The sequence below is a fragment of the Haliotis rufescens genome, unplaced genomic scaffold (assembly GCF_023055435.1).
Source record: "Haliotis rufescens isolate VD_foot unplaced genomic scaffold, xgHalRufe1.0.p SCAF_3, whole genome shotgun sequence".
Lineage (NCBI taxonomy): Eukaryota > Metazoa > Mollusca > Gastropoda > Lepetellida > Haliotidae > Haliotis > Haliotis rufescens.
In genome coordinates, this window is record NW_025964001.1 from 29,300,079 (window position 1) to 29,320,888 (window position 20,810).

Consider the following 20,810-nt stretch of genomic DNA (forward strand, 5'->3'; position numbering starts at 1 on the left):
CGCACTCAACAATAATCCAGTTATATGACGGCGGTCTGGGCCAGACAATCCAGTGATTGAAATTATGACCATCGATCAACGTAATTGGGATGCGATTACAAGCATCAAGTCAGCTAGTCTGACCACCCGATCCTTTTAGTCGCCACTTGTGATAAGCATATGGTCGCCTCTTACGACAAGCATTGGTTGATGAAGATCAATGCTACCCCGGATCATTATGGGGCCACAATTTTAATGAGTTTTGTTGAAGGAGAAACTATATTCTGTGTAATCACACTTTGAATTTTCTTCACAAATCTACATTTCTGTAAAATAGTGGTTTAAGGCGCTCCAAATCACCATGCTGCTGATAAAGTTAGTCGACATAAGTGCGAATCAAATGATCGTTAGTCTGATGATCCGGGGTAGAATAGGTCTTCAGCAACCCAAGCTTGCCGTAAAAGGCGACTATGCTTGTCGTAAGAGGCGACTAACGGGATCGGGTGGTCAGGCTCGCTGACGTGGTTGATGCATGTCATCGAGCCCAATTGCGTGGATCGATGCTCATATTGTCAATCACTGGATTGTCTGGTCCAGTCTCGATTACTAACAGACAGCTGGAATATTGCTGAGTGCGGCGTTAAACAAGAAACAAACAAACAAACAAACAAGCAAAGTCTGCGATCGTTAATTTCATGGTTTTGATATTGAAATAGATTTATCACTGACACTTGTTTTGCAGGTTCTTTGTCTTTCGAGTGTCTTTGTCAACCTCCTCATCTTCCTTACGTGGACAGTGACAGCATTCATTTGTCATCAATCGGCCGCCATGTATCTCCGTCTGTCCCCTGGCCCTGTACCTGGCGTCCTCACTGTCTCAATGATTCAAGTGATTGTATGCGTCAGTGTGTTCAAGGTTCGGCTGAAAACAGCGTCTCACGACAGCACTCACTCACTCCTGGTTGTATGTTATCACGTGGTAGCAACATTTCTAACCAATGACAGCCTTGCACTCATTCCAGCATCATCAGCTTTCGCCATCAGAATGCTAGAGCCAATCACAAGCGCCGTCATTCAGTGTGCAATACAGCAATACCGTCCAGATTCGACTATGATTGTCAGCTTAGTCACCGTTGGACTAGGTGGTTTAATGTTCATTGTTGACCCCCTTCAAGATGGCGTGCAATTTGGAGCTGTGTTAATCGTACTGATGTCAAATGTCGCACTAGGATTCAGAAACATATTCCTGAAGAACGGTTTTATCCAAGGTTGCATAATAATTCCACGGAGTTCGAAACGTACAGCGACAGTAATTGTTGTCACAGTGCTTTGTGTTGGTATATCAATGCTCATTTGCCATCAGGATGTTTTACTAAAACCACTTCTCTTAACTACAACTGCCATCTCTCACTCTCTGTATTCCTACTTGTCCGTTGCCATGGTGCTGAAGAGAGTCTCTGTTGTATCCCACGCCGTCATCAACATCTTCAAACGTGTTACCGTCGTGTTGTTGCTGTGTGTGGCTGGACAAAGACATGTGACAACATTCAACCTGATAGGTCTGGCAACAGCATCCCTGGGCCTAGCTGTGTATTCCTTCAGAGGGAGAGCTCAGGATATCACAGGTAGATGTGGAACTCATAAGCTGATATATAACTTACATGTTTATTCTCTGATAAAGGCATATATCAGTTGGAAGAACACAGACATGAAACATTTATGGAAAACAATTATCTTTATTGTTTGAAACGACTATTGTTGGCTACGTTTTGTTCCTTTTGACGAAGGGACCAGGAGTAGCCATGATACGTCGTAACAAACAATGCAGACGTTGTTAGCCATAAATGTTCGATGTCTAAAACTTACATCAACACGTTCTCACTACTCATTGGGTAAGGTATAGCACATGGCATAGGTAAATGTTTAAAATAACCATATGCGTGGCGGTGAGGTGAAATGGGGTTTACCGTCGCGTTCAAGGTTATTGCACGTATATAGTGAGGTGCTTGCACGTGTGTCTGTACCTGCTTGTACTAGTCCGGACTTTGTTTTATAGTGCTTGCCACCTGAGATATCATGCCACAGGTAAACATGTATTCTCCACTCAAACACAGTGTACCGAACAGTACTTGTTTTATCCCATTTATGCGGAAACGCCAGGCAGGGTAACAATAAATACTATCTTTTAACGTTATTTGGTATGACGCGGCCGAGTATCGAACCACCGACCTTCTGTTCGCCGGGGCAGATGCACTAGACCACTAGACCACTAGACCACGTAGGCGGAAGATAACAATACATGAAAAACACAAATTGACATACATATATTTAATTATGGCATAACCCTGTCCATCAAAGTCAAGAAATGTATGACTCAAATAAAAGCGACAAGACCCTTTCAATATCCACAAGAAATCTCTGCTAAAAGAAATGTTTCAGATTTTAAAGTTTCACAACGATGAATGCTTTTTTAGCCTACATTTCTTTCATTTCTTATTATGTAAAAAGTAAAAAGTGTATGATTTGTGTTTACTATTCACAACACAAAAGGGCGCAGCAAAACAATATGTAAGAGTAAAACAACTTATTGTGTAGGTGGGGCGGTCGGGTAGCCTAGTGGTTAAAGCGTTCGCTCGTCAAGCCGAAGACCCGGGTTCGATTCCCGACATGGGTACAATGTGTGAAGCCCATTTCTGGTGTCCCCCGCCGTGATATTGCTGGAATATTGCTAAAAGCGGCGTAAAACCATACTCACTCACTCACTCACTCACTCACTCACTCACTCACTCACTATTGTAGGTGTATACTTTCCTTCCTCAATCCACATTTGCACCATTTGTTCACTCTTCGTTCCTTTTATTTGCAGGCAAAAACATAAAGTTCGCTTGTCAACAAAACCTTACCTATGTGGTTACAGTAGTGACATGTCTTTTGTTGATCGTCCAAGTTGGAACCCCTTTGTCTCCAACAATTCTGGTTGATGGGTCAATAAACAATGCACATGTGCGAAATGAGGCCAGCGCGTTTGACGTGTTTCAACATTGGATTACCTCCCGAGTAAATGTCGTACAGAATACCCCGCTGGAATCAAAGGGGACACAACAACATACTCTACTTACAAACCGACTTCATATCGGTAACGCTAGCGATAACAGACGCCATTTGCATGTCTCCAATTGGAACTCGATTCAACTGGATATGGATTGGAACAGCAATATTTACAAACATGTTTCATCAATGTCAACATTCGAGGACGTCATAAGAAAGAGTCGAGATATTCAAATAGACTTATTTCGTCGTCTCATTGGGCGCTATGATTACGTTGTGTTGACCGATCTGGCAGTACATGAGAATAAAGGGGATGCCTCTATCAGTGCTGGGGAGCTGCTTCTGATGAAGGAGCTCGGTAAAGAAGTCATCTTCTACTGCAGCACATATGCTTGTAGTGATATGAACCTAATGGCTGGAAGAGGCAAGGCTATACTGTACGGCGTCCAGAATGTTGCTGTGTTATGCCACGGCGGAGGGAATATGATCGCCTATAAAGAATCGGATGTCCTGAGGGGTAGAGTGTTTGAAATATTTCATGGTTTTGATATATTTGTAATGCCACAGAGTATATGGATTAATCCGAGACATCTTGACAGAACTCACATCGGCGACACTGAGAAGGTGTATGCGAGACACCCTAACGTGACACTGCTTTTGAGGGACGTTGTCTCGTTGAGACTTGCTGCGAAGCATTTCCCACGAACTAGGCGCCTTCTTGTGCCGGATTCTGCTTTTCAGATTGGATCAGTGGCCAGATACCTGCAGCCTTCCTATGACATTCTGTGGATGGCACGTAATGACATAGAGTCCGCTCATTACAGAATTCCCGAATTCCCATCAAACGTATCAGTCACAGTCGGAGACTGGAGAACGTGGATGACAGCTAAAGGGTCGAAATCCACCGAAAATATGTTCCTTGTTGCTGTGAATGGATTCACGTTTCTTCAGCGCGGTCGGGTAGTGGTCACTGATCGTCTGCATGGACACATCATGTCCACTCTCCTGCACGTGCCTCACGTGTTGCTGGACACTGTTGATGGGAAGGTGGCTAAGTACCACAACACGTGGACACGTGGCCTTGAAGGGAAGACGGTGTTAACAGCAACGTCAGCAATCGATGCCCTGCACAAAGCCATGTGTCTGCTTAAAAAGTTTGCAAATGTTTTGCCAGCGATTGACCCAATCATGAATGTAAAGGAAACAATCGTTAAGATAAAATAACTATATCTTAAGTGTTGGTTTCATTATTTTAACTTTATTTTTTTATTAAACCGTTCATTACTCGTTCATTCGTAATATCACTATCGAATTCATATTAATAAAAGCGACAAAACCCTTCCCATATTCAGGATAATCTCTGCTAACAGCAGAGTAGATTTACGATTCGGAATGCATCATGAGCATGTGTATATGAATGAATATCAAATAGCAATGATACCAAGTGTTCGTAAGAAGGTGAGCCTTTCAGTGGCACCAATCCCAAACACATGCAAAGGCAAGTCAATTGTTCACCTGAAAAGGACGGCAACATATCGTACAAGTTAAAATAAGGACTTGCATCGCATCGGACATTATTTTCGTCACTGATGCGTGTTATTTGGATATGTCCTCCACATGTCCACAGTACAGTAAAGTACGGTTATAACGAACTCAAAGGGACTACTAGTTTTAGTTCGTTATAACCGTAGTTCGTTATAAGTACATATACAGCATGACTACAGCAAGTAGTCGGGACCAAAAAGTAAGTTCGTTATATTCGTCAGTTCGTTATAAGCGTGTTCGTTATAACCGTAGTTTACTGTATAACGTTTTGAACACTTTACCGAGGCCTTGAATGCTGTAACATTGATCAACCAACGTGTGACCATTTTAACATCGTCTCATTATAACGTTCAAAACAAATTCTTCATTCGCATCCTCCCTCCGGGTAAAAGATGATAGCCCCGCATACCGTATTACATCCACTTCTACGGTTTTGCCCGTATCATCAACTTTACCATCAATATTTATTCAGTAAATCTAATTTAAACAACAAAGTATCCGATTGCATGGGACCCTGCTGACAATATCAATCATTGATCAGTCTGGCCCTGACTCGATTATAGAGAGGCCGTGGGATAGAGCTGCACTATTGCAGCCTTATAAACCTACAAAACAAGGTCATCAGTTTCCATTTGTTTGACGACACACCACTAACGACATGCGCTTCAGTGAGTCACTGAGTGAATGCGTTGTATTTAGCGCCACTTTGAACACAGCATTTGAGTTAAATCTTGCAGTGTTGGCTAGATGTCGGAGCAAATCCCGAAACAAGTCTGCAAAGTAACACCACCTTGTTGAAACCAACGAGCACTGGAAAGGTGCTGATATACCTGGAAACATAATGGGATCTAATTCTGGGATTCGAACCCACGATCATAGTTTCCTGGCACGGTTATGGAGGGGTAATTGTGCACCTCGAATTAGACGACTGGGGAATCACTGCCGCGTGTACGGAGCAAATGAACCAGTAAAGCCGACAGAGCTAAAATCCGACACATCATTTATTTACCAGTGCATACAAGACGGCTACTTTCAGTGCTATTACCGAGATATAGCGTCATGGCAACACACGGTGAAAGTGCTTAAGTGCAAGTGACACTAGTAAAAGGCGGAACATGTATGTCGAGCATCACTTTTACGCCCCGCGTTAACATTCAACTCCTCTGATAAATAATAAACAGATACACCCCTATAACGAGGAGATACATGCTGAGTAAACCTACAACAAAATAAGGTATAAAATCGTATGTCAACCTATACACGTAAGCTTTCTTTTAAAATGCCAAATATAATAATCTTGCAGAAAACGATTCCAGGAAAACAACATTTGTTCATGTTTTGTATGTTTGTTGTTTACGGCCGCACTCAGCAATATTCCAGCTATATGACGGCGGTCTGTAAAAATCGAGTCTGGACCAGACAATCCAGTGATTGACATAATGAGCACACACTTTGGATACGATGACATGCATTAGCTAAGTCAGCGAGCCTGACCACACGAACCTTTTTGTCGCCTCTTACGACAAACATTGGTTGCTGAAGAACAATTCTAACCCAGATCTTCACGGGAGACATTTGTTCATGAAACAATTAACCCTCAGACTGTTTAAACCTGCATATGTACACCTTTATGTGAATATTCCTTATTTTAAGTTTCAACACAATCGGTTCAGCAGTTTCGGAAAGAAGTAATAAAGGTTTTTATATTAAATAATTTTTGACCTACACCCGTACTATCAAGAAGCATCCGCGAAGCTGCAGGTGAACGCTTATGAAACATTTGAATATCTTAGGGCAAATAGTCATTATCCCGCCTTTATAGGTCATGGGGTTCAGAAGCTATTTGAATATTTTCTAAATATTTCAATTAGTTGTTGTTGTTTTTTCAAATCATGAAAGAAGACATGAATAAATCGTAAGACAAACGCTGTTATCATAAAGGTAGATGCGTGCATGCCAAGTTCCAGCTACGTTTGGTCTGGAGATTTCAAAGGAGAAGCGGTCCATGAAAGACGGACACACACAATAACTGCCAATTACACTGTAGCTTCAAAGAAGAAATAATTAATTTGTTGAGACCTTTCCTCCAATTCTCCGGTGTGTACACACGTTGATTATGAATTCTGCATTTTCATTACCAGTCATGTCCTTATCTGGTATGTGATATCTTAATATCTCGAAAAGAAATCTAATTAAGGCTGACATATGGCAGAGCATCAGCAATGGTCTGTGTGACGCGCAAGCTTCTTGACTTGACCGAGAAATCAATTTCAAGTCTGATCTGTTAGGTCAACAGTGCGGATTCGTTCTATTCTTTTGTTTGTCGAGACTTGGTGTCGGTCGATATAAACCGTCTTCCCATGTTAAATAATCTATGTGTTTCAGTCGTCATTGTTTAAGTGAGAATCGTGGTCAGAGAAGCTCCGTTTGATATCCAATACCCAATCACGCATCATGGTGGCATGGATTCCTTACTGTATGCATGATCTCACGTTAACATGACTTCTGAAAATAAGTGGCATTAGGGCGTAGTGGGTGAGAAGAGGTGTAATTGGTGGGTAGGGGCGTAGTGGGTGGGTAGTGGTGTGAAGTAATGAATTGGTGAGTCGGGTGTAATTGGTAGTAGGTGCGTAGTGGGTGAGGAGGGTGAAGTTGGTGGGTAGGGGCGTAGTGGGTGGGTAGTGGTGTGAAGTAGGTGAATTGGTGAGTCGGATGTAATTGGTAGTAGGTGCGTAGTGGGTGGGTAGGGGTGAAGTTGGTGGGTAGGGGCGTAGTGGGTGGGTGTAGGTGTGAAGTAGGTGAATTGGTGAGTCGGGTGTAATTGGTAGGTGCGTAGTGGGTGAGGAGGGGTGAAGTTGGTGGGTAGGTGCGTAATGGGTGGGTATAGGTGTGAAGTAGGTGAATGGGTGAGTCGGGTGTAATTAATTGGTAGTAGGTGCGTAGTGGGTGGGTAGGGGTGAAGTTGGTGGGTAGGGGCGTAGTGGGTGGGTATAGGTGTGAAGTAGGTGAATTGGTGAGTCGGGTGTAATTGGTAGTAGGTGCGTAGTGGGTGAGGAGGGGTGAAGTTGGTGTGTAGGGGCGTAGTGGGTGGGTATAGGTGTGAAGTAGGTGAATGGACGAGTCGGGTGTAATTGGTCGTAAGTGCGTAGTGGGTGAGGAGGGGTGAAGTTGGTGAGTAAAAGTGTAGTAAACAAGAAGGCGTGTGGTGGGTGAGGAAGCGTCTCGTGATTGAGGAGGGATGTATTGGAAGAGTAGGGGTTTAATAGATGATGAGGGGCATAGTGAATGGGTAGAGACGTGGGGGAAGGTAGGTTTGTTTTGTTTGTTCTTTAACGACGCACCCAGCAATATCCCAGCGACATGAAGGCGGTCTGTAAATAATTGAGTCTGGACATCATGAACATCGATCCACGCAATAGGGATACGATGACATGCATCAACCAAGTTAGCGAGCCTGACCGCCCGATCCTGTTAGTCGCCTCTTACGACAGGCATAGTCGCCAAGCATGGGTTGCTGAAGACCTATTCTACCCCGGGTCTTCACGTTTAGGTAGGGGTGTAGTGCATTGATAGGGGTGAAATAGGGTTTAACGTCGCGTTCAAGTTTATTGCACTTCTATGGCGAATGCCGAATTTATAGTGCTAGCACACTGAGATACTAGGCCGCAGTTTAACATGAATACCCTACTCAGACACAGTATATTGACTGTGTGCCGACTAGTCCTTGTTTAAGCCCCTTAATGCCGAGCCGAGCTTAAAAACAACAAGTACCATATATAACATATTTTGGTATGACACGGCCGGGGATGGAAGCCCGGACCTTCCGCTCTCCGGACGCATGCTCTACCACTAAACCACGGTGGAAGTCAGGGGTTGAGGGAGTGGGTAGAGGTGCAGAGGGTGAGTTGCGGTGTTCGTAGTGGATGGATAGGACTGTAGTGGGAGGGTAGAGGGTGAGTTGCGGTGTTCGTAGTGGATGGATAGGACTGTAGTGGGAGGGTAGAGGCGTAGAGGGTGAGTTGCGGTGTTCGTAGTTGATGGATAGGACTGTAGTGGGAGGGTAGAGGCGCAGAGGGTGAGTTGCGGTGTTCGTAGTTGATGGATAGGACTGTAGTGGGTGGGTAGAGGCGTAGAGGGTGAGTTGCGGTGTTCGTAGTGGGTGGATAGGACTGTAGTGGGAGGGTAGAGGCGCAGAGGGTGAGTTGCGGTGTTCGTAGTTGATGGATAGGACTGTAGTGGGTGGGTAGAGGCGTAGAGGGTGAGTTGCGGTGTTCTTAGTGGATGGATAGGACTGTAGTGGGTGGGTAGAGGCGCAGAGGGTGAGTTGCGGTGTTCGTAATGGATGGATAGGACTGAAGTGGGAGGGTAGAGGCGCAGAGGGTGAGTTGTGGTGTTCGTAGTGGATGGATAGGACTGTAGTGGGAGGGTAGAGGCGCAGAGGGTGAGTTGTGGTGTTCGTAGTGGATGGATAGGACTGTAGTGGGAGGGTAGAGGCGCAGAGGGTGAGTTGTGGTGTTCGTAGTTGATGGATAGGACTGTAGTGGGAGGGTAGAGGCGCAGAGGGTGAGTTGTGGTGTTCGTAGTGGATGGATAGGACTGTAGTGGGAGGGTAGAGGCGCAGAGGGTGAGTTGCGGTGTTCGTAGTTGATGGATAGGACTGTAGTGGGAGGGTAGAGGCGCAGAGAGTGAGTTGCGGTGTTCGTAGTGGATGGATAGGACTGTAGTGGGAGGGTAGAGGGTGAGTTGCGGTGTTCGTAGTGGATGGATAGGACTGTAGTGGGAGGGTAGAGGCGCAAAGGGTAAGTTGCGGTGTTCGTAGTGGATGGATAGGACTGTAGTGGGAGGGTAGAGGCGCAGAGGGTGAGTTGCAGTGTTCGTAGTGGATGGATAGGACTGTAGTGGGAGGGTAGAGGGTGAGTTGCGGTGTTCGTAGTGGATGGATAGGACTGTAGTGGGAGGGTAGAGGCGCAAAGGGTGAGTTGCGGTGTTCGTAGTGGATGGATAGGACTGTAGTGGGAGGGTAGAGGCGTAGATTGTGAGAAGTTGTGTTCGTAGTGGGTGGGGAGGGGTGTAGTTGGTGGGTAGGGGCGTAGTTGGTGAGTAGTGGTGTACGTAGTTGGTGGGTAGGGGCGTAGTGGGTGAGTAGTGGTGTACGTAGTGGATGGGTAGGGTCGTAGTGGGTGAGTAGTGGTGTACGTAGTGGGTTGGTAGCGCCATAGTTGGTGAGTACTGGTGTAGGTAGTGGATTGGTAGGGGCGTAGTGGGTGAGTAGTGGTGTACGTAGTGGGTTGGTAGGGGCGTAGTGGGTGAGTATTGGTGTACGTAGTGTACGTGTTGGTAGGGGCGTAGTGGGTGAGTAGTGGTGTACGTAGTGGGTGAGTAGTGATGTACGTTGTGGGTTGGTAGGGGCCTAGTTGGTGAGTAGTGGTGTACGTAGTGGGTGAGTAGTGATGTACGTTGTGGGTTGGTAGGGGCCTAGTTGGTGAGTAGTGGTGTACGTAGTGGGTTGGTAGGGGCGTAGTGGGTGAGTAGGGGTGTATGTATTGTGTCGGTAGGGGCGTAGTGGGTGAGTAGTGGTATCTGACAATATGATTAAGTACACTGAGTTTTATTTTGATAAGTAAATATGTTTTGTGATACGTAAATCATGTAAAATGAACCATCTTGGATTCAAAATCGGTGAGGTAAAGTTCCACGGAAGTAAAGAAGTCCGTTTCATACCAAGAAGGACAATTACTTTGTCAAACGACATTGTGTGTCTACTTCGGGCTATTATAGAACAGAGGTCAATACTTTGAGATAATCCTCAAGGTCATCGTGAGACAATAAGATAACGGAATTAGCCGAGTGGAGTCAAATGATGCGTGTGAAGTAGGTGAATGGGCGAGTCAAAAGATAGAGGTAGGTGAAATAAATAGTTGACTGGGCTCCTGTCTATCAAAACGAGTTGACAGGCGGTTGCAGAATTCACATAGGCAGTGTTTGGACAACAATAAATAAATCATTCTTTGGTCTACGGTATCGAAAGAGAATAAAAAGCTGACTACATAGAGTTTGTTTGTGAAATAAAAGTGGTCACGACAAAATTAATATTACCTCGCTAATTTGTTTCATATATTTGGTCGCTGCCTGGTGACTATAAGTGTTAAGCTTGCTTCGCGAACAAAACGCGGAACCAGTTTACAGAAATTGTCAACCGCGATTACCTCCCTTTTGTTTTCAAAGGGAGGCAATCAAAGTCACATGCCGATATTTAGAACGTCGGTGTGAGTTTTTGCAGTGTATAGAGTGATTAATCAGTTTTCAGTACGACTCGTTCAACATTTTATAGAAACATAAGTTTCCAGGAAAACAGACGATACACGTGAGTATGTATACGTACTGGCAAAGGAGTGTATGCGTCTCGCACGTGATGCATAACTCTTTCATTATCAACCTTCGAATACTGATTGAAGCGCTAATAAAATACAACATATTTTGATGATTGAGGAAATTTAGCGAGATAAGTCGCGGCTGCAGTAAAATCACATCAACAGCTACCATTGCTCGTAAAAATGTTTTACTTCCACCAATTTTGTTATGATTGCTTTTGCGAAATAATGAAATATTGGTTGTTCAAATATACACAATAATGATAAATATAAATGTACATGCCATACCCAAACAGTAAAATTGTTATAGATATATAAAATCAGAATGATTAATATTCTAATCGTAATTATCAGGTTGAAAACATGCTTGTCGTATGTCATCGTGTAAAGACCGAGAACTTAGCCAAATATATATTAGCTACTGTATTAGAAGTAACCTTTGACCTTTTTCTCGTGAAGGACAACACTTCATATTTGATAAACAACAGACCGGGATGATGCTGGAGTTGCTGGTGTCAGCACTGGTCACTATCTTCGTCGTCCAGGTCCTCCGACTCATCTTCTCCGACTGTGACCTCACACTGCAATGGGCGGAAATGTTTGGACGATCCCCAGGTGAAGCTAGGATTCAGTTAATGATAGTGAGTGAGTGAGTGAGTGAGTGAGTGGGATTGGGTGGGTGAGTGAGTGAGTGAGTGAATAAGTGAGTGAGTGAGTGAGGTTGCGGCTATCAACATTGTTTCTGTTGTCACGACATGTGGGCTTGATGTGGTAGGAAAGCCGGAATGGAGTTGTTAAACCCTTACTACTGTGGTAAAACCCATGAACACAGGTATGGGGCTGATAACGCAAGACCCAAACACGTTTTAAGATCGCACGTACCTGGAGCTTGGTATTAAGGGATAAATGTACCTATCACTATTCATAATTCCTACAACAGTTTAAAAAGTTGGAGGGTTTTAAATTATTCAATGAATATCGTCAAGATAAGCTTGGTCTAACTGTGTTGCAAAGGAAAGCTAATAAAGACTTTCATCCTGCACTATTTAAGATTGTGGTGTATTATAATATTTCCAGAGCGACTGAAGGGCAAGGTCGTGTGGGTGACGGGCGCCTCTAGCGGTATAGGTGAAGGACTCGCGTACAGGCTTGCAGAAGCCGGATGTCGTCTGATTCTGTCAGCAAGGCGGGAACAGGAACTCAACCGGGTCAAGAAAAATTGTTTAGGTAAGGCCACACTTTTTTTAACTTGCTTTACAGACTTTTGACGGGAAAATTGTTTTGTTGGTACCATAAAAACTCGTGTTTATTTGTTAGTTTTCTGCTCCACTACGGTCGGCTGTTATAAAAAATAAAATGGTTTAATGTGGTATGGTTGGTTGGTTTGTTGTTTTACGCCGCACACAGCAATATTCCAGCTACATGACGGCGGTCTGTAAATAATCGAGTCTGGACCAGACAATCCAGTGATTATTACCAAGAGCAACAATTACCTGGACCGGCAAGCTTGTACGGCAAGCATGGGTTCCTGAAGACCTATTCTACCCTGGAACTTCACTGTTTATTAAGGGTGCGAAAGAGAGGTGGGGTACCCTCAGGACTTGCGGACCGAAAGTTGTATAAATGTCCATCTTGGCACGTGTAAGCAGGCATGACCAATACTTGAATGACTACCAGTTACTTCAGGGCGTTGGGGTAGCCTAGTTGTTAAAGCGTTGGCTCGTCACGCCGAAGACCCGGGTTCGATTCCAAGCATGGGTTCAATGTGTGAAGCCTATTTCTGGTGTCACCCGCCGTGATATTGGTGGAATATTGCTTAAAGCGGCGTAAAGCCATACTCACTCACTCTGTTACTCTGTACGGTATTTCAGCTCGGTACGGCGGTGTCCAAGAAGGGGACATTCTGGTTGTTCCCCTGGACCTGGTCCAGAGGGGAACACACCAGCAGGCAGTGGACACTGTCATCACCCACTTCAAACAAGTCAGTGACAAACATCCACACATTTCTTTAAGTTATAACAGAGCTTCAGATAATATTTTGAGCAATTGAGTTTTTACTCTAGGGTTTCTATTTTAATTATGTTATTAATATTTTTTTTTTTCACTCATCTATCATCACATTATTGTACAAGGCCGTTGTTAACTTTTTTGACGGGGGGGGGGGGGGGGGCAAATATTTGTACAAGTATCACTTGTCCCCAACTTGATTCAAATAAAACTGTTTTCTATGTATAATCAACTGCAATTAGTCATACACGCTTTCAAATCTTGGTAACAGCGAATTGCTCAAAGAAACATAAATTTGTACAGTTGTATTATACATATACTCAGACACTTTGAAAACGCATAGTATTACTCGATTTTTTTGTAATATTTGGGAATATGGCCACGGAAATCAACATAAGTGGTACTGGATATTTAGGTGTGAGATAATCATACAATTTTGTCGGACGTGTTCTAATCTCTTTCGATGTGTTTGGAAATGGACTTGAACGCAAAAACGCAAATCTTTTCTGATTTCGGGTTAAAGTAGAGTATACGTTTTCTCAGTGTCTCAAAATGTACATGTGTATTTCTTGCTCATATCAGTTGCTCTCTGTATGTTTTAAGAAAACAAGCATCCATGATGGCAAGACCTGTAACTTACACTAAACGTAATAATATCTATCTATCTTTCTATCTATCTATCTATCTATCTATCTTTGTTGCATTGATGGGTCTCAATTACGTTGAGAGAGAGAGAGAGAAAGAGAGAGAGAACAGAGTCTAGATGATCGTGCTTGTCAAAACTCCTTTATCCACACAAGATAACCCGAAGCGCCGTTGAACGGCGAAAGATCTTGTGTGGATAAAGGAGTTGTGAAAAGCACGAATATCTGGACTCTGGTTTTTTTCCATATTTATTACTTATACACCTGATGAAATCACTTGTTTCTATATCCTTTTCATGTTTTACTTTACCAACGACCACGTCTTGAAACTCAGATTCTCTGCTAACTATTCTGGGTTACATGTTATTTCAGATTGACTGCCTGGTGAACAATGCTGGGCGCTCCCAGCGAGCTCTGTGGTTGAGAACCAGCCTGGAGGTGGACAAGGAGTGCTTGGAGCTCAACACCCTCGGACCTGTTTCCCTCACCAAGCTTGTCCTGCCTCACATGGTACAGCGTAAACAAGGACAGGTGGTTGTTGTCTCCAGCGTTGCTGGCAAGTTTGGTAAGTAGTTATATGTTTGTTGATTTGTTGTTTTATTCCGGAGTTATTTGTTGTTTTATTCTGGAGTCAGCAATGCACGCTCTACATCGAGTCTGGGTCAGATAAACCAGTGATTGATATAAGCAACACCCCACACACACTGACATACAATCAACCAAGCCACGAGACTCACCATGCGATCCACTTCGTCGTCTCTTACCACAAGCATGGGTTTGTAGGCACCGGCTGTATCCCGGAATCCCCACCCTGTGGTATCCTTCGGGTTCAGTCACCAACATCACCAACAGCAGCATGCTTAGCCTAAAAAAGGACATTCTGTTATATATAATGTTATGTTTTCGCGCAAATTAACAATTCTCTGTGAAAACGGAAAAAAATAACTGTTCTGAGCCAATATGTGGAATCAAGATCTCAGTGACTCGTGGTCTGTACCATCTTCCTGAGGCAAGCGTGTTCACAAGCCTAGTTTCTACCCTTGCCACACCAAGGCCACTTTTCTTGGCTCGACCCTGACGTAGATCACGAGTTGTGCCCCTTGTTATGAAAACGCGATATCCAATCAGATCGCTGTTCCGATCTCGTGTAGCTTCTCAAAGATGGCGGCTACAAGAGGCGGCCACCTAATCGATCAGATAACGTAAACATTCGCGATTTCATCCCTGACACAAAAGATGAAGAAGACATATCCGTGTCAACAAAGAAAGGCAGCGGTAAATCACTTCCATACGAAGGTGTACCAGTCGTGGATGTTGGTTTTGTGAAACTTTCTCTCATTGGACTATCGATTTGTGCGCTAGTCCAATCATATTTAGCACAGGAAAGTAGGCTGGATGTGGCAAGGGTTAAAAAAGGCTAGTGGACGCTCTTGCCTCGGGAAGATAGGTCCGTACCAGAATTGCACATGTTTACAAAATGGAACACAAACGACTCGTCAAGAATAACCCTCAGACAGTTGACTCTTTAGACATTCAAAAACTCGGATGCACACCCGGAGTAGGTACAATGGACCCCCAAAAAGTAATTTGTACAGAAACTGCTGGATTATGTCAACCTTCAGCAGAAAACACGTCCGCGGTGTAAGGCCCACGACTGAAGTATTGTTTTGTGGTCACCCTGTTGTTCTGTGTTGTTCAGGTGCTCCTGGGATCGGGTCGTATTGTGGATCAAAACACGCACTGCATGTAGGTATCTAGAGCTGTTAATGTTATGGATGAATGAATCTTGACTGTGTGGCCTGTTTATATATTCAGTGCCGAACGATTGTATGTCTTTATGTGTGTTCTTTTGAAAAACTGGACATGCGCCCAATTGTTTTAGGTGACTCAATTCGCTGTAGAGAGTTGCGTCCCTTACCAGTACCAGGATCTAAGCTCCTCCTTATTCGTTACCGCCCCCTGTTTCATCACTACACAAGTGTGCACAAGGCCATTACAAGAATAATTTCCTCCAAATCCCAAATGTTGTGACATTTATGTTTGTGTTTATATCTTTGGAATTGCCATTATAGTGAACTGGTGAAATAGCTTTACGATTAACTTTTATTTCTCAGATTAATTTAGTTGGGTTTTTTTATCAGAGATTGTAAACCAGCGGAAAAGCACCCAAAGTTGAAATGAAATTCATATTAACAAACAAACAAAACAGTTAAAAATTATTATGCATATTCAGGCGAGCTACCGAACAACGGCGCCAGTTTTATAGAGCTATGTCGGACTCTGTGAGGACTGACGCACTGTCATAGCTGTAGCTAGGTCCGTAGAGCCTCTGTGAATGTGATGACGTATATTCTACATCGGTGCTCAAGTCAAGTTGTGCACAGTACTTCCTTCATCGAAATACAGTAAACTACGGTTATAACGAACTCGAGGGGGCCACTAAATTTAGTTCGTAATAACCGTTGTTCGTTATAAGCATACATACAACATATATACAACAAATGGTCGGGACTAAAAATAAGTTCGCTATATCCGTCAGTTCGTTATAAGCGTGTTCGTTATAAACGTAGTTTACTGTACCAACATGTTGATTTTCAGAAAGTATTCATGTGAAGGAACAGTTAATTATCCGTGTCTTATTTGTGTGGAATGTTTCTGTTGGGTGTTTCTCTCCAAAGTGACCCGTGAACATCCGGGGTAGAATAGGTCTTCAGCAGCCCATGCATGCCGTTAAAGGCGACTATGTTTGTCGTAAGAGGCGACAAACGGATCGGGGGGTCAGGATTGCTGACTTGGTTGATGCATGTCATCGTATCACAATTACGTGGATCGATGCTCATGATGTCAATCACTGGATTGTGTGGTCCAGACTCGATTATTTACAGACCACCGTCATATAGCTGGAATATTGCTGAGAGCGGCGTTAAACAACAAACAAACGAAACAAACTCTCCAAAGTAACAGGTATGTGTTTCTACACAAGGGTTGGTTCGAGAGTCTACGCATCGAGGGTTACGACGATAACATCAAGATAACGATGGTCTGTCCTGGACCAGTCTTCTCAGATGCTCTCAAGGCGGCCTTCACTGAGGAACGTGGCGAGGTATGTCCAGAGGAACAAGGAGGTCATGTTGCTGGAGCATATTAAAGCTACCAAGAAATTGTAAACATTTTCTTGTTGAGGTGGACGTTCAGTGGCCACTTGAACAGAATGATATAGGTCATAAGTCTATGTTGAAGCATCCAAGCTAATATCGTGGTAGCGCTAAACTCGCTTTGTGCAAGTGGACCAGGGCCTACTTGCACAAAGCGATCTTAGCGCTACGACTATTGTAAGCCTATGTTAAAGTAAGGGAGTTTCGATCATCTTAGCGCTAAGATCGCTTTGTGCAAGTGGGCCCAGGAAAACAAGCTGAGATACGATCCACAAAAGTGATGCAGTGAAAGATTTTAGTCCTACGACAACTACTAAGAAACGCACCGTTTAATCTGTTAGGTTGGGGTGGGTGGTAGGGGCTTGGATTTTGGTTGCAGACAATAATACGACTGTGACTACTTTGAAAGGAGGAGCATATGGGGGACCACGTTGGTCGTCCGTGAACTTCTCCGACACTGATGAAGAGAGGAACCTGTCTTGCATCATAATTCAACGGAGATATACTATGGCCTTGAAATATGCAAATGTGTTTAACGAAGTAAAATTGTTCAGGTTGTGAAACATCTTAAGGAAGTTCTCTTGTAGTACTCTGGAAGTCCCAGGATGTGTTTTTTCGGAAGGATACGTATGTGGTTCAGATGTAGATTAAAATAGGTGCAGTTTTTTTCAGAATTGAAAATAAAATTCTAATGTAAAAGAATATTAGTGATCGAGCTAAAACTTTGTGTAGATAATAATGATTATCATTTCTTTGTATACACTACCATCTGCACTTACTGTAGCCATATCGTCACATTTTTTGAAGATTTTGTATCTAAAGAAAAGCTTTAGCAACTTCGCGGATACTTAACATGATTCTAACCACATACTAAGTATATTAGGAAATTACACTGAGTAATTAGACTGAATATACATTACCTTCGCAACCACCAAACCACTTTACACAGCCTCACTTTCCTTACTTCATGGTTAAAGGTTTCACAACATATAACATCCTTTTCTCTTTGAATGACAGTCCATTCAATCAATTGTGTCATACATCAGGTGAACACTAGTAAAACCCGAGGCAGAACTGTTTCTTTTAATTTTTCAACGAAATAAATATTGTTTTACAAGAATCACAGGCATGTTAACAACATTCACTCACTCCCACAAAGCTCATCCTCGATTATCTAGTGTATTATACATTCATTCTTCTATGATGAATATACAGGTCATATTCGATACCAACGATTCCTTTCAGAACAATTCAAATCGCACGAAGCGAAAATTATCCGCACATTCAAATGGATAGAATTTTGTGCTATCTATCGATGGATCCATCGCCACCATAGCTGCGTTGCGGAAGGGGCGTCACAATCTCCATGTCTTCTATTTCTAACTTAGCACATCAACCTCGATTATCCAGTGTACAGATATATACTGCACTTGATAATCGAGGTTGATAAGACTTGAGTGCCAATGTTCTGTGTATTATCCCAGGGTCTTGGTGTGGAGATGAGGTCTTCCGAAAACAGGATGGCTACAGATCGATGCGCCCAACTGATTGCCGTCGCCATGAGCAACAGACTGGATGAAGTGTGGGTGTCACGGAACCCAGAACTCACCTACTGCTACCTGTTCCAGTACTTCCCTGCTATTGCAAGAAAGTGCGTGCCCTTATTAGCGACATCTTATTCAATAATTGAAATATGGTAAAAAACATGATATCGTACTGTTTGAACCCGGGGAAAATCCGGATTAGAATAGATCTCAGCAACCCATGCTTGTCGGGATCGGGTGGTCAGGCTCGCTGATACATGTCATCGTATCCTAATTGCGGAGATCGATGGTATTGATATCAACCACTGGATTCTCTGGTCTTGTCTCGATTATTTACAGACCGCTGGAGCTGGAATATTGTTGAGTGCGACGTTAAACAACACGCAAACAAATCCTATACTGGTCTTTGAAAGGCATTTAGAAGTGGTACACATAAGGAAGAGAACATATGGATGTCAACTTCTGTATTATGAGGAACACAACGTTTCGGAGTATATGCTTACTCCTTCATCACCTGATGATAATAAAGAAGCTGACATCCATATATTCTCTTCCTTAAATCCTAAACTTTTAGTATAGACTCCATCTTGCTCCATCTTGCTGGGATTGTCAATGTGAATTAACTCGAATGAACATGATGTAGAAGGCAAACCGTACATTGCCAATCTCACTGTAAGAAGGGTTGGTTGGTTGGTTTGTTGTTTAACGCCGCACTCAGCAATATTCCAGCTATATGACGGCGGTTTGTAAATAATCGAGTCTGAACCAGACAATCCAGTGATTAATATCATGAGCATCGATCCACGCAATTGGGATCGATGACATGCATCAACCAAGTCAGCGAGCCTGACCACCCGATCCCGTTAGTCGCCTTTTACGACAAGCATAGTCACCTTTTACGGCAAGCATGGGTTGCTGAAGACCTATTCCACCCCGGATCTTCACGGGTCCTGTAAGAATGGGGAACAGCTGTGCGCGCCCGTGTTTTTTTTTATCCCAGTCTTGCCCGGAGTGAGTGAGTTAATGAGTTGGGTTTAACGCCGCTTTTAACATTATTTCAGTTATGTCACGGCGTGTCAGCTTAATGTTGGAGGAAAGCCCGAAGTGATGCAGGTCTCAGACGTTGACCACTTCGGTGAAACCCACGAGCACGGGTATGGTGCTGACAAACCTAGAAACATAATCGGGGCGAACCGGGATTCGAACCCACAATCATCGGTTTCTGGCGTGCCCGAGGGACGCAACTCTGCACAGCGAATCACGGCGCCTTAGACGACTGGGTCACCCGTGCCCCCGCTTGCCCTGATTCATCATAGGTTGGCCAGCACACCAAAACCGTGTCCGTGTTTTTAGAAAACGTCTAAGACATGCATCACTTTCACCTCCAAATGTTAAGGAATCACGAAACAACAGTGATGACCGCGAAAACGTTAGCGTATCCTGCAATATTGTTAACACCCACGATGTTTAGCAGAACTGAACCTTAACATCTTTAACTTCATGTTTACAGAATTGGTGTGAGACTCGGCCAGACGCGCTACCGCAAAGTGAAGGCAGGGAATGCCAGTTTACATTGACGTGAAGTACACACCCCCAGGATGGAACAAACCCTGTCAACACTACTTGAACAACTTGTTTTAAAAACTTTTAAAATTTCGGGATATTTTTTATGGAGACAGATTGTATGAATATTTATACTCATACTACACAAGAAATTACAGATCACCCAATTATTTCATAGTACAATACTGACACAGATCAACTATAATACGAATGAATCGGGTGTTCTAAGTAGTATATTCAATGACATTGTTGTTTACCGAGAAGTGTCAATATCCCTTCTTACAAGGCACTTCTGAGGTTAAATATATTTCAGGAATTGCATACTTTTGTTTAATTATTATGATCATGTATTTTTCGATGTTGGAAATTTATTTTAGTTTGTGATATGTCCACATGTTATTGATCAAAGCATTTATCTATGCTTTTACTGAAACAACTTGTGAATAAAGTATTTTACCAGTGTATATATTTGTTGTGTGATTATACCGACATGGATAGCACGTGGCATTACTCGCATGAAGGAGTATTAGCAACGATGACCACATGAGGAGCGCAGTTGCCTCAAATTATCAAGGAGACTTCCGTCCGGGACCAAAATTCTTTAAAACAAACGGAGGTCCCACGAATTTGCTGAAATGATTATGATAAATTGATTGTTTATTTGTCGTTGTACGTTTATGTGCAAGGGCAAGATGCACTGAATCCATATTGAAAACAACAAACGCATTACAGGTTGGTCTGTGTTGAAATTTTGAGTTGGGAATGAGAGTAGCCTCCCTTGTACCACGATGCTCTCTAGGTTCGCAAAGTCTCACGGCGCTCCAAAGTCTCCCCAGTCTGTAGTTTGGCGACGACCATTACGTTAACATATCAAACAATTAAAGCGTTGATGATTATTCACAGCAGTCAACCAACATACACAATTTTAAGACTGAAACGTTCCTGCTAACATTC

The 20,810-nt window shown here is 43.3% G+C and overlaps 2 protein-coding genes across 2 annotated transcripts in view; both read left to right on the forward strand.

Moving 5' to 3' along the window:
- Positions 1–4,251, forward strand: part of LOC124146322 — a 5,910-nt gene extending 1,659 nt beyond the window's left edge. The window contains exons 3-4 of the mRNA XM_046516570.2: positions 722–1,604; positions 2,846–4,251. Coding sequence (XP_046372526.2) covers positions 722–1,604; positions 2,846–4,251 — 2,289 coding nt within the window. The remainder of the gene's footprint in view (positions 1–721; positions 1,605–2,845) is intronic.
- A 6,528-nt stretch (positions 4,252–10,779) lies between these two features.
- On the forward strand, positions 10,780–20,310 carry LOC124145371 (dehydrogenase/reductase SDR family member 7-like). Its single transcript, XM_046515124.2, has 9 exons — positions 10,780–10,936; positions 11,403–11,558; positions 12,021–12,170; positions 12,815–12,924; positions 13,967–14,159; positions 15,294–15,340; positions 16,578–16,697; positions 18,234–18,400; positions 19,804–20,310. Exons 2-9 carry the CDS (start codon positions 11,438–11,440, stop codon positions 19,868–19,870), a joined length of 975 nt encoding a protein of 324 aa, XP_046371080.2. The 5' UTR covers positions 10,780–10,936; positions 11,403–11,437; the 3' UTR covers positions 19,871–20,310.
- Positions 20,311–20,810: the final 500 nt, after the last annotated feature.

Bases quoted from the DNA above. Each gene is read 5' to 3' on its own strand.
- LOC124145371 (XM_046515124.2), top strand. From the start codon at position 11,438: ATGATGCTGGAGTTGCTGGTGTCAGCACTGGTCACTATCTTCGTCGTC. The intron at 12,925-13,966 runs GTCAGTGACAAA...ATGTTATTTCAG, and splicing joins TCATCACCCACTTCAAACAA to ATTGACTGCCTGGTGAACAA. The intron at 16,698-18,233 runs GTATGTCCAGAG...GTATTATCCCAG, and splicing joins TCACTGAGGAACGTGGCGAG to GGTCTTGGTGTGGAGATGAG.